Source organism: Humulus lupulus, chromosome 1, assembly GCF_963169125.1.
Source record: "Humulus lupulus chromosome 1, drHumLupu1.1, whole genome shotgun sequence".
Taxonomy (NCBI): Eukaryota; Viridiplantae; Streptophyta; class Magnoliopsida; order Rosales; family Cannabaceae; genus Humulus; species Humulus lupulus.
The window spans coordinates 97,389,514-97,404,003 of record NC_084793.1 but is presented as its reverse complement, the minus strand read 5'-3'; the positions used below and the strand labels follow the sequence as shown (position 1 = coordinate 97,404,003).

Genomic DNA, 14,490 nt, shown 5'->3' with positions numbered 1-14,490 from the left:
AGGAGTGTTTTTGGGGTACTCTACAAATAGTCATGCCTACAGAATATACAACATGAGAACCCAGGCTGTCATGGAATCCATCAATGTTGTGTTTAGTGACTTAGAAGACTTTGCTAGTTACTCAAAAGAATGAGAAATCCACACTCTTGTTGACAGATCTATTCTGCCTATTGCATCACAGACTGTAGATGAACAAAGTGGATCTAAAATTGAGGAGATTGATGCTACCATTGAAACTTCTGAAGCTTCCAATGTGTCTTCCATTCCAGAAAATATTATTTCCTCTGACTTAGGAATTCATTAGAAAAAGGGACCACCCACATGGATACCCAAAGTTCATCTTCTATCCTCCATTATAGGCAATCCAAATGAGGTTATGGTGACTAGGAAGAAGCTAGCAAATGAAATTGCTAATGCTTGTTATCTTTCTTCAGTGGAGCCTAAATCAGTCAAGGACGCCTTTAAAGATGAGAACTGGATATCTTCCATGCAAGATGAGCTTCAAAAATTTGAGAGAAATGAAGTATGGACCCTTGTTCCTCGTCTTTTGGGTGCTAACATCATTGGTACTAAGTGGATATTCAGAAATAAGACTGATGAAGTGGGAAATGTGGTGCGCAACAAGGCCAGATTAGTTTCTCAGGGGTATACTCAGATTGAGGGAGTAGACTTTGAGCAAACATTTGCTCAGGTGGCTAGATTGGAATCCATAAGACTCTTATTGGCTATGGCGTGTTTCATGAAGTTCAAGTTGTATTAAATGGATGTCAAGGGTGCTTTCTTGAATGACATCCTTGTGTAAGAGGCTTATGTGCGCAACCTCCTAGATTTGTTGATCCTCATCATGGAGATCATGTCTACAAACTAAACAAGGCATTGTATGGGCTTAGGCAAGCCCCTCGGGCATGGTGTGATTGCCTTACATCGTACTTGTTTGAAAATGGGTATACTAGAGGTAATGCTGATCAAACTTTGTTTATTAAACCTTTGAATCCTGGTGTTGTTTATGTCTAAATCTATGTAGATGACATAGTATTTGGATCCACTTATGAGGCACACACTCACTCCTTTTTTAAACTAATGACAAAGGAATTTGAAATGAGCATGGTTGGTGAACTAAGTTACTTTCTTGGTTTACAAATTAAACAACTTGATAATGACATTTTTCTTGTCTTAATCAAAATATGCCAAAAACATGCTCAAAAAGTTTGGTTTAGAAAATGCAAAACATGCTCGCACTCCTATGGGCACCACTGTCAAATTGACCAGAGACGAAACAGGTAAAAAGGTTGATGCAACACTGTATAGAAGTATGATAAGAAACTTAGTTTACATTACTACTAGTCGTCCTGATATTTGTTTTAGTGTTGGGGTTTGTGCTAGATATCAATCTACCCCCACTGAACTACATCTTACTACTGTGAAAAGAATTCTAAAATACCTGGCTGGTACCACTGACTTTGGTCTTTGGTACTCTTGTGATACTAATCATTCTTTGGTTGGTTTTAGTGAGTCTGATTGGGCAAGTAACCTTGATGGTCGAAAAAGCACTTTAGGTGACTATTTTTTTGTGGGGAACAACCTGGTCTCTTAGCACAACAAAAAGCAAAACTCCATCTCACTTTCCACTGCTGAAGCGGAGTACATTGCGGCACGAAGTTGTTGCACTCAACTTCTTTGGATGAAACAAATGTTGTGGGATTATGGCCTTTGTCTTGACACCTTGACCATCTATTTCGACAACACCAGTGCCACAATCTCTCCAAAAACCCTATCAAACATTCTCGTACCAAGCACATCGATATTCGCCACCACTTTCTTCGTGAGTTAGTTGAGTCTAACCTTATTGTCTGATCTCATGTTGCATCTGAAAGTCAACTTGTTGATTTGTTTACAAAGGCTTTGAGTTCCCAAACTTTTGTTCACTTGAGACAGTCAATAGGAGTTTGTATGTTTGAGTTATAACATGTGGCATTTGAAAATAAGCAATATAGGTTGAAATTTCATCTTCTAATTTCACTATCTGCATGCGTGAGTCTTTCTTCAACTTTCTTTTCACAGTCATATGTCTTGAAGTGATGTAGGCTTGCTTATGCTCAGTTGTAGTCTTACTTGATGCTTGACTTCTCAGTCTTGGTTATTGCATTGAATTTTCTCCCCTATTAGAGATGCTTTATGTTTTAGTGTGAAAGCTATCATTGGGTCACTTTGCTCCTTCACTTAGGACTGTGTGCCCATGGAGAGGGCTACCTATGTGCTTGACTCTCTAATTGGTAATTGTTAAGGGGATTTCTACAATAAAAAAACAAAAAAAAGGACAAAAATATACAAAATAATAATAATAATTTTGAGGGAGAGTTTGCCTGGTACTTTCTATAGCAGGCTCATAAGGACACTTCACACACAAATGGAGATTAACTTTCTCTGCATCTTCCTTGTTGAGGTTTATCTTGTGTCTTGTTAAGACTCACTTTTACATTTGTCAGGTTTATGTTACAACATGCTATATGTCTGTTTGAACAATGTGTAGAAAGTCTTTCATTTTGGTTTGTGCCTTTTAAATTGATGTTTATCTTTGTCTATATTGTGTTTAGCTTCATGCTATTTATTCTAGCTTTAATATTTCAAATTGTACGTGTTCTCCTGTGTCCAAATAGTTGGTCTTACTTTTCCAAAAATTAAAAAAAAAATTCTATTTTTCTCAAATCAGCATTGTCAGTGAGTCTTTGGTTTTGTCGTTTCTGTCCTATTTTTTCAATTTAAAAAAAATATATAATAATAATAAGAAAACAAATTTCAAGATGTTATTATTAAATACTATTTGGTGTCATATTTTTTTTCTCCTAAGTTTTTTTCCCTCCCAAACTCCCTCTTTCTCCAACCCATGTCTGTTCCCTTAATTCTCTGATGCTGATACAAAATGCCAACCACCTCTACGCCCTTCACCATCGTAATCGTATCACCACCCATCCCCTGAATCCTCTTACTCCTCCACACCTCCCTCTCTTGTCCACCCTGCTCTCACCAACCCAGATTCCTCCCTCCCCGAAACCTACCTCCCTATTCCCATGAATCTCGAACCCACCCTCCCTGAAACCGTACTCCCCGACCCCAACCTTAAACTCCCTACACCCATAAACCTAGAACCCTCCCTCACCAAAACCCAACTCCTTACACCCATGATTCCTGAACCCACCCTCCCCAAAACCGTACTCCTCGACCCCAGCATTGTACTCCCTGCACCCTCGCGCCCTGACCCCACTAACCTCTCTTCCTCCCCACCTTCTGCCATACCTTCTCCACCCCTTAAACCCTCCCCTACACCCCTTCCACCCTCCCCACTGCTCTGTGATCCATCTCCACCACCTCGTTCCCCCTCCCATCCACCACCACCCAAACCCACTGGCATCGCCTCTCGTACCCAAACCCGCCAACAAATGACTGATGTTCCCTCTGCTCTGCCCAGGCCTACTGTTCGGGTCAAGAAATTTGCTCGCAAACGTAAGCCCTCTCCAATTGTTGTGCCCGAGCCAACCCTGGTCTCTCTGCCTCCATCTCGTCCTGCCAAGAAGCCCAAGTTCGTGCCCCCATCTGCACCAATGGCACTGTCCTCTTCTCGGTTTTCCAAAGGCAAGACTTCTGCCTCCTCCTCATCTAGAGGTAATGTCTTTCTGAATGAATCCTGTAAAAATCAGTTCACTGAGACTATTTCTTTGATAAAATTACTGCCTAAGTGATTTTTGGATTACTTGGAGTTTGTTTCTTTGGGCTTGTATGACATTATTGCCTTTCATGAGTAGAAAGAGTCTGTGTTGCTCTGCATGTGCCATGTCCACCTGTGGTCTATGAATTTTATTCTAACCTGTCTATTGATGTTATTGATCCAGTCCATGAAAATTTTGAAAAAGTTTTTTTGCGTGGCTATTGGATTCCGTTTACACCATCGGTTATTGCAACATGTTTACACCTGCCCCTACTTGATGAGCCTGCGTTCTCTGCTGAGTTTAATCTGGACATGAATGAGGTTGCTCGCACTCTCACTAGCAACCCTTCTTCAACTTGGCCCATTTCCAATGTAGTTCTTGCTGCTGAACTCACCACTCTCTACCACATTTTGCACATTATTGATTTCTTCAATTGGCAGCCCACCGCTAACAAGTCCACGGTTGGGGCTGATCTGGCTCGCTTTCTCTTTGTCGTGGGTACTCGCCAGACTATCATTTTACCTCACTATCTGTGTCAGGTTATAATGGAGGCTGCCTTGTGGCCTAGGGTATCTAGGATTATTTCCCTTCCTTGTCTAATTCAACGCATCGCTCACTGTTTCTCTAATGTCCCTTCCAAAAGCTTGGACACCTGCATTTGTCTCAAGGCCATAAACTTGGCCTCCACTAGGTCCAAAGCCAAGAAGAAAGTTCCCTCAGTTAAGGATCCTATGGCTGCCTCTTCCTTGGGTGTCAAACAATTCTCATGGAAGTATTGATTGTTTGAGTGGATTCATTCTCTCAGTACTGAGTTTCAGTCCTTCAAATTTGAGTTTAGATTGGCTTAAGCTCAGAATAAAGCATTTCAGTCGGCAGTTCTTAGCCATCTTGGTTTGCCTCCTCTCTCAGTCCCGTCCTCCGCTGCTGATGACTCCTTTGAGGAAGCACCACTATCTTAGAGGGAGCAAGTCCCTAGTCTTACTGACACACAGATCGTGTCTCCTATCGCTGCTCCTCATGAGGACTTTGTTGTGTCTCTGGGCACCTTCAAGCATAGCAAGAAGAAGAAGCAACCTTCTTCCTCCAAGTAGTTGTGGTTCAACTCTGGCATGCCCTCTGAACATTGAGGGGGAGTTTCTTTAGATTCTTTTTTGTTATCTATCATTGTCTGTCATCCTTTTAGCTGTGTTTGAACTAATTTTACTACCTGCTGCTTTTGAATATTCTGTATTGGTATTTGATTGTATTTTGAGCAGATTGTTTTGTTATTGGTATCATTGATATAAAAATTTATCTAATTTTGGTAGTTGTTGTTATTTCTTGTCAGCTTTGTGTGCTAAAAGTATAAATCAATTTAACTGTTCATATGCATGCCGAAGGGGGGGTTTGTAAGTGTTATTTTTTCATGCATTGTTTTTCATGTATAAACATTGTTTTCATGTTATAACACTAAAAATACCAGTAGCACATGATTTCTATTTCAGCACATGGCTTGCTTAGCTTGCTTTTCTAGTTTTACCATAGCATATATATTCATTTGATCTGTGTTTCCTTTAACTTTTTTAGTAGCTAAAATTTGTCTTCTTCAAGAAACATTCTCTGAAAAAATGTCTAAAGCATTTGATGCTTCATTGTTCATTTCCCATGGCATTTTGGTGATTCCTCACCATTTATCTCAAGGTTTCTGGTGTAAAGCTTAAAAGGATTTCAAGAAAAGTCTCAAGGGGAGCTTGAGCAGTAGCTGGAGGGAGTCCAACAATGTACAAAACAAGTTGGAGGTTTGTTGCTTGAATATTTTTACAAAATAGGGAGTTGTTTATTGTTTGTAAACCAAATTAGAAGGGAGTTTTAATATGTGTTTCTGTTGTTTGTATTTGTAATAACTCTGATTATTTTAGTGGATTTGCTTCACCCCTGGGCTAGGTCCCATGGAGTAGGCTGTGAGAAATCATGGTTGAACAATGTAAAAATGATTGTAATTTTTATTATTCCTACACTTAGTCATCATTCATATCTTATTTTAATTTGATAAATTGATTGGGTAATTGACTGAGTAATTGAGTAGCTATTATTAACTAACTTTCAATAGTGTCGGGGGTCTTCATCTTCTAGTCACTAGGGCCTCCGCTCCTACCAGATCCAGTAAAGGGAGGTCCCACCCTTCTAGTGTCCCTTCTGGCTGTGTTCTCGCGCCAGATCTATTGTTTACCGTGCTCAGCCGTAAGGGCCTTCTCCACTACCTGAGCATAAGTCGTCACTCCAAGTACTAAAGTAATTTGAACATCCTAGGCTATAATAACATTTAGCCCTTAGACAAATCTCTCATTTATAATCACATATATTGGTACCAAGTTTGAAGCGAACTTGGCCAACCTGTCAAATTTCAGAGCATACTCTATAACAGTCATGGTGCCCTGCACCAGATTACTGAATTCATCTACCTTTACAACTCTGATTGCATCGTTATCATATTTCTTGTTAAACGATTCTCTAAACTCTTCCCATCTCAGAGTCTTCACATCTCTAGTCTAGGATACCACTTCCCACCAGATTCAGAGTCCTTCCGAAACATAAATGTGGCACAAGCCACTTTGTCATTACCTGCCACCCCCATAAAGTCCAGGATGGAGGTGGTCATTCCCATCCATTTCTCAGCTTGCAGTGGATCTGTCCCTCCCTCAAAGGTAAGAGGGTGCTACTTCCTGAAGTGCTCATAAAGAGGCTCCCACCTATCTAGCCCCCGACTGTTGCTGTAATACTAGTGCCACAACAAGTGGCACAACTGGTGCAGCGTTCCTTGCTGGAACATGCTACTGTCTCAGTAGGAGAATATTTTCTTCCTACCTCTATAATCTAGCTTGCATGTCTGCAATCACTTGTTGCCAATTCTCAAGAGCTGGCAGAGGGTTCTGACTCTGGTCGTTGTCTCAGACTTGAATTCAAATGTCGAATGATTCATTTGATTTCCCTTGAAGCGTACTTCAAAGTCTATCTGTAATCAATGACTCGGCATATCAGACAACAATAACGGTGCCCAGCAAAATCGAGCGAATAAGCATACACATGCAATAACAGTGCTAATAAGCAATTCAATAGATTTCACATACAACAATCATGCTAATAAGCAAGTCAGTTCATATTCATGCTCAATCAAGGTGCTAATAAGCACATCCTTAGTATTCATATGCATATAAGTGGGCTAATAAGCACTCTCTAGCTTTCAAAAGTAGCAATAGTGCCAATAAGCATGCACTTAACAATTATAAACAATAACAGTGCTAATAAGAATTTCTTCCATATTCATAGCAGCAATGGTGCTAATAAGCACGTATTTTATCACTCACGCAACAGTCAAGGCCATATCAATATAATGCATGCTTCCTAATCAAGCATGCAAATAAGACATTCATATATCTAATAGGCAGGTAAGCACAGATTCATATCAATAGTTACTGAACCTTAATCGATCTTGTCTTCAGTGGCGAGTGTACATGCCCAACCAATCTTCAAGATCTCTTAAACCTATCCTCGCTCTAATACCTAGTTGTAATGTCCTCCTAATCTAGGACCGTTACATTGTGTAATTAAATAGTGCTTAACTCGCTAAACGAGTCATTTAGGCTTAAAACGTGTAATTGAAACTAACCACAGGTTTTGGTACTAAAAATTTCGGTCAAAAGTCAACCATTTCATTAAAAGAGTTTAAGTGCAATACATGGGATCCCAACAGAGTTTTAAAATGTTACAACTCAAAATGAATACAAAAGCTGACCTCAGAGGAAAAGTTAGGGTTCAACCCTAGTTCCAATTGATACCCCCGGCCGTGTCGGTCGAGCAGGATACATATCTACACCCTGTCCCTGAAGCTCACAACTCATGGCTAGTCCACCTTTTCTATTCATTTACCTGCACCATTTAGCTCTCTTGAGCCAAGGCTTAGCAAGAAAACATAATCATGCTCATAAGTAGTATTCGTCATATCACAAATTCATAATTAGCATGCTTAGTAGTAATAACCCTACTCGTGCATGTAGTCAATCCAGATAAGTGATTATAAAGTCACTCCAGGGCCCATTACCCAATTCCCTGTATAATCAGCCTTAGAGCTGGCCAAGCGTACTGGTGCTTATTATTTCAAGTAGCCATATGGTCGTTCAAGCATAACATACAAGCAGTCATTACTTAACATAGGCATATACAATGTAATCAATATGTTTAATAAAACATTCTAAGCATGGTTATAACCACGTTCCATAACCGGGCCCAAGCCCTAAACAGAGACCAGGTGCAATTTTCTTACCTCAAGTCCTGAGTAAATAGTGTATGATGACCCTCGAGTACAGTACTCTCCTCCCCAGCCTAAGGGTTCACCCTAGTCACAACCATATCAAGGAATAATTATCACGAAATGAAATAATAAAGGCTTCCAGACCAAGTCCTAGCCTCAGGGACTCTGAATTTCACTATCCCGTGTAGTAGAACTATTCACGAGCCCTTAGGTTTGGGTTCCCATAACCCAAAACCAAATTTCTAATTTTTCCCCAATTAGAGTCACGACGCCCCCCATTAAGGGCCGCGACGCTCAACAAGTCAGAGAGCCCGAGCCTAAAAAATCACTTGACACGCGCCTTAGTGCAACCCGCCTAGTGCCGCAGCGCCAGGGCAGTTCGAGGCACACTCATGCTCTCTAAGTTCATAAGGGCTGCGACACTCTAAGAACAGTATCGCAGCGCGACCCTGCGAACCTAGAAAACTAGTGATTTTAAGAATTTCCAACTTCATAAAAAATTATCCCAAAACATGATTTTAACCAGTTTCAACCATAATAATGGTCCCAGCAGCTCAGAAACATAAAAAACAATCTTAAAACTCAATCAAAATCCCTTAAACTTAGAATTCAATAAAAAAATGAAAATCCAAAACTAAAACACAGGTAATTGTGTTACCTCTGATAGAGATCTATTCTAGCTAGGTTCCCTAAGCTTATAAGCTTTCAATTCCACACACCCTTGCCTCAAAACTCAAGGATCAAGAATTCTTTAGAAATTTTCAACCACTTAGAGAGAGAGTGAGTATTAACGTAAGAGAAAGAGAGTTCTGTTTCTATTTGTTTAAACTAAGTTGATAAGCTTAAGCTAATTAAGACAACCCATGATCCAAATGAACATAATTACCCCAAGGCATCTTTTTCCTCTCAACACCCCTCAAGGGCAAAATCGTCATTTACACTCCCGTCTCACATTATACTTATAACCCCAATTAATTTTGCCAAAATTCAGAATATCAATAATTTCCCCCAAAATATGGCTCATACTCTATTGAGTCCTCGTAACGCACCAAATTACCAAAAGACCCCTTGACTCATCCCAAGTCGGGTATATGTCCTTGTTGTGACTAAACTGCTATCTTGCTCGAAAGGACCGAGTCGTGACGAATATCTCAAATATATCCACGTAATAATGTGATCTCAAACATATAATCACAATTAGACCGTCAATGGGCCAAAATTACAACTATGCCCCTTTAAATAAAACGGGCCTATTTCGCACATTTAATACACTTAAACATGCATAATCAGTCATATAATGATATAACCCATGCAATCCACATAATCACATAAATATTCAATTAATTCACATATAAACACATAATATTCCAATATTGCCCTCTTGGGCCCTTAGTCAAGGCACTAAGCCTTATTAGAAATTTTGGGACGTTACAATAATAACCATTTATTCATAAGCAATAACCACATGCTTCATATATACTAAATGCATTTATTCCAATTATATAAATTGTAAACACGTTTTATAGTTTACAAGTATATTCATTGCAATCACATGAATCATTTACATAGACCAAGAAGAACAACCTTGCCAGACGACCCAGCGGGATGAGTGGGGACTGCACCCTCAAACTAGAATCACCTTCATAGCCTGTGTTACACATGCTTGCCAACCGGTTCCATGTTCAACTCGATGGCCGAATATAGATTGTATTAATCATTCATAAATAATTCAATGCTAGTATGCATATCAACCATTCAACTCTATGTGCATATGCCAGTTTTCTTACCTCAAGTCCTGTGTTGATGACAAAGTGACCTTAAGTGTGATCCTCTTTTCCCTAGCCTTGCAGAATTCCTAGTCACAACATAAATGGTACGTTTATTAGGGACTAAGTCTAAATCTCGGGTTTCAAAACTAAACCATAGCTCCCGAGACTTCTAATTCCATTCATTTTGATAATGGAATCGCCCCCTGAGCCCCCAAGCCTTATTCCCAAAACATGAAATTTGTACCTTAAAAAAGAATTAGCGTCGCAACGCCCCCACTAAGGGTCACAGCTCCAAACAAGTCCAAAAAGTCTACCTAAAAAGAAAAAATTAGCGTCGCGACGCCCCTGCAAAGGGTTGTAGTGCCACAATAGTTTGAGAGCTAACCCTGAAATCATACTACATTAGCGTTGCGGTGCCCTATTGGAGGGTCACAACACAACAGGGATCATAGGGCAAACACTGCCCTCGAGGAAACGCATACGCGCAGCGGCGCTCATCTTGAGGCACTTTGGTGCCCCCGTGCCAAAACTTAGAATCCGCAATTTCCCTTGAAATTTTTAGATCCCAAACCCAATCTAATGACCCAAAGTCGACCTCAAGCTAACTAAACTACTAGAAAACAACATCAAAACATCAAAATCACCCTTAATAACATCTTAGAACTAACGATTGGCACACCTAGGATTAAAATCATTAATCCATCAAGATCAAGTTAAAGAACATAAAAACCAAGCTTACCTTGCTCCAAATCCGAAAACTATAGTTGAAATGTTGCCTTGATAGTGACTAACTCCCTTCTTTGAGCCCAAACCTCTCCTAGAACCTCAAAACTCCAAGAAATTGGCCATGCTTGAAGGAAACTCTTTATATAGTTCTTGACTTTGGTGAAAGAAGACTTTAGAAACCAAAGGAAAACTCTCCAAATGTGTATGGGAAGTGCTCAGCACTTAGTCCCAATTTTGCCTATACTAATGGTCAAATGACCATTTGGCCCCTAGCTTTGACTTAACCTCAAAACTAAGCACAAGGTCATTTTGGTCATTTAGCTTAAATTCCCACTAAACCTCAAATTACCACAAATTCCCAAATTTATCCACTAAACCCAAATATTTTTCCAAATTAATTCCATTTACCAATAATTCTCCTTGGCTCACTCCAAGCCGAGTATTTTTTCCCCCACTGTGACTTTTCTGCTAAATTGCTCGAAAGGATCCACTCCTGCTAAATATCACAAATTTATCCACATAACAATGTGGTCACAAGCATATAGCACATAAAATAAAAATATACCCTCAACGAGACAAAATTATGAAAATGCTCTTTTTTAAAACAAAAACGGGTATTTAAACGCATTTAATATACATAATCATGCATACTCAATTATACATTAATATAATTCACATATTTGTCCCACGTGCCCTCCCGAAACACTAATCCAAGCCCTTAATCTGATTAGCAGTTTTGGGACGTTAAAACTAGTAGCTTCAAGCAACAAATGGAAGAGTTGGAATAGAGATTTTGGACAACAATGTTAATTCATTTATAAGCTTCAGAAGTTCCCCAAGTTTGGAGATTCAAGTTGCTCAAAGAGAAAGGTTGTATCTCTCTAACCCTAATATTGTATATTGTCATTCTATTGTGTTTATGTTGTTACTATTGATGATTAAACTTTATTAAGTTCATCTTATAATCATTGAATCACATAATTATTTGTTTTCAAGATTTGCATCCATACTTTGAATAAGATTCTTGATTAGTATCTAAGGTTTGTAATATTGAACTATTCCTATTATGCATTATTGATTAAGAAAGTGTAAAGCCATAAGTTCTAATTTCTTTCTTTTTGTGTTTTGCACAATCAACAATGAGGGAAATTTGTTCAACTTCAACAACCTTCAAATCATTGCTTTAAGATTTGGTTTGTCTTGAACACATCACCATGAAAGATTAAAGAAAGTTATATTTGGATATGCTCTACATGAACATGGATATGGATTCAAAGTCTTCATCAACAAAGGATGAGATAACACAATGGGATTACATACTTAAGGAGATTGGTATTGTTGATAGCATTTTTTATCAACTTGAGAACATAAGAGCATGGATTACAAAATATATATATAATCAAATAAATAACACCATATTTTATAGTGGTTCGACCCCAAAAAGATGACCTACGTCCACTTAGTCATTTTTATTAATTGTAAATGTGGAAATTCCTCCCTTATGAATCCTATTCACAAGTGAAGCTCTATACTACGAGACATCCTAAAAGCTACTCATTGTCCGCACAAGGGGATGAGGACGTCACATGATGGTGAGGGAATTGAGCTAAGAGGGCCACCCTCGCTATGCGAGGGCCCCTGGCCGCTTGCCAATCTGAACGTCACCCTCGCTATGCGACGGTCCCGGGTTGGCCATCTGCGTGCGCCCCGTTCCATCAAGCATCGAGCCTCGCCTGCACTTAGGAGAAGAAAGCCAGCCTCGCTACGCGAGATACCCGCACTATGCAAGGATGGAGGCCTTGTTGTGGCGTCCGTGCCCCGAGTCTCGCCACGCCTGCACTCGGGAGAAGAAGGTCAACCCCGCTACGCGAGACACCCTCGCTATGCAAGGGTGAGGCCTTGTTGTGGCATCCGTGCTCTGAGCCTCGCCACGCCTGCACCCGGGGGGAAGAGGGGCAGCCTCGCTATGCGAGGGTTCTGCCCTGTTGCGCTGCCTGTGTCTTCAGCCTCGATTTCACGTGACCTGCGTAGACCAGCCTCGGCTCCTAACGTATCGGCCACACATGACGCATACAGGATGAAGCCTCCTTGGCATTAGCATGAGGGGTACTTAGAGACACTTAGTGGGAATGCCAAGCCAGCATTGGGTACCAAACGTGTATTGATGAGGACAACCGGGTACAAGACACGCGTAATGACACGGGGCGTACGGTTGTGGAGAGAACAAAGGTACGGCCCCGTGACCTGCATCTGAGGAGTAGTGGCAGTACGGACCTGTACGAAGAGTAATGGTACCACTTGGCCACCCCCAACCATACGCCAGAGCCGACAGTACTATGTCCTAGGCCACGACTCTGGCATCATCAGGGTAGACACCACTACGCCCTGAGCCACTACACTATCAGAGTACCTGTGTACGACCCTGTCGTCTGGGACTTGTCTATATCCAGGGCCAATAGAGCCCCCCTATAAATAGGCCCCAACCCCTTAGGTTAAGGGGTTGGAAAACTGAGTGTGTGAGGGGACATTTTAGAAATACATGATCTTTGTTCCATTGTTGCTCTGTTTTTTTTCTATTGATTGAAGTTCTTTCCTCTTGATTCTAAGCTACCCTTACTATAAAAATCTTAGTTTTCTAACCTTTAATCGTTGACGAGATTTCACCGTCAACATTAATATTTAAGCTTGAAGAACCATAGTTTCCGGCGAACCTGCATCACCGGTTGTTCTATCGTCCTCCTTCACTTTTACATTACAGAAGGACATGTTTATACAATCATGGAGTTTCGACATTCACACTTGCCTCTCCCATTTCTATCCCACCTCCTTTTATTCATAGTGAGGAGTTTAGGGTTACAATTAAATCATGGGCCTACGTTATTGGGCTTGAACTGTAAATAATACAAATACAATTATATTTGATAAATGACAACTCTGTACTCCTTTGCTGATTCTATTAGCATAGATGTTGTGTGTTGAACGAACAGGATCCTACTGTTAGCATGTAATGGTTTGCCTTGTGCAAACAGAGATTGAAGGATACGACTACGCCACCCAATCTCTTCTGTTAACGCTTGGTAGTTTGCTTTGTACTTTGTGAGAACAAGAAGTACTTTGTGCTTCATGAGAATAGGAACTCTTTTGTGCTTCGTGAGAATAGGAGGTTATGTGTTCTGTTCATCACCCCTTTATAATTGTTATTTTTTAAAAAATGTTATAAGTGCCCAAAAAATGGGTATAACATTTGCCCCCCAAGTCAGTTTTCGTGCTTTACACAATTCTGACTTAGTTATGCGAACAATGTCCCCACTATTATTTGGTTTAAGCATGCGACATTAATGCAAATAGGATATCTCAAAATCATATGCCCTTATGTGCATATCCTCTGACTCGATGTAGAAACTTGAATCGACATTTAGGCCCCTTTATGCAGTCAAGTTCTTTACTGTAGAATAATAATGAACAAAGTCCCATGCTCTTTTGACGTTCAATATTCTTTATGTTTTGTTCTCCCCCTATGAAGTCATAATTGGCAGTATGGTACCTGAACATGTTTAATCCGTACCATGAGATTAGTCATAGGCGATCAGGTTCTCGAAATGATCCATGCTCACTTTTTATATGAGCCCAAAGGAAAATAGACTGCATCTAATGCGCACACGCGAACAAGCCTTCTAATCAACTGTTGTACCAGTCGTCCATTCTCATTTTTGTTTATATCTGCCTTGCAAACCAATAGTAGCTTGAGGAACACACGAACTAGGCATATTATCATTCGTTCTCTATCCATGGGTGTTGGCGATTAGTCTATTGTATACCTAATATGGGTGAACAAGACTACGCCACCCACTCTTGTGTTCATTTAATACCCCTGATGTTTTTCTCAATGTAAGCAAACAGACATACCTTAACACTTGAATAGCTGACCCATTTCGCTATAGAACCCTTAGGACCATTACTTTGAAACCTAGTTGATCACTTGGTTTTTTTCACTTAGAAGCTT

The 14,490-nt window shown here is 40.2% G+C and overlaps 1 protein-coding gene across 1 annotated transcript; it reads left to right on the top strand.

The window, feature by feature from the left end:
• Positions 1–376: 376 nt before the first annotated feature.
• Positions 377–760, top strand: LOC133818552 (uncharacterized mitochondrial protein AtMg00820-like). The gene has a single exon (XM_062251485.1). It carries the CDS (start codon positions 377–379, stop codon positions 758–760), a length of 384 nt encoding a protein of 127 aa, XP_062107469.1.
• Positions 761–14,490: the final 13,730 nt, after the last annotated feature.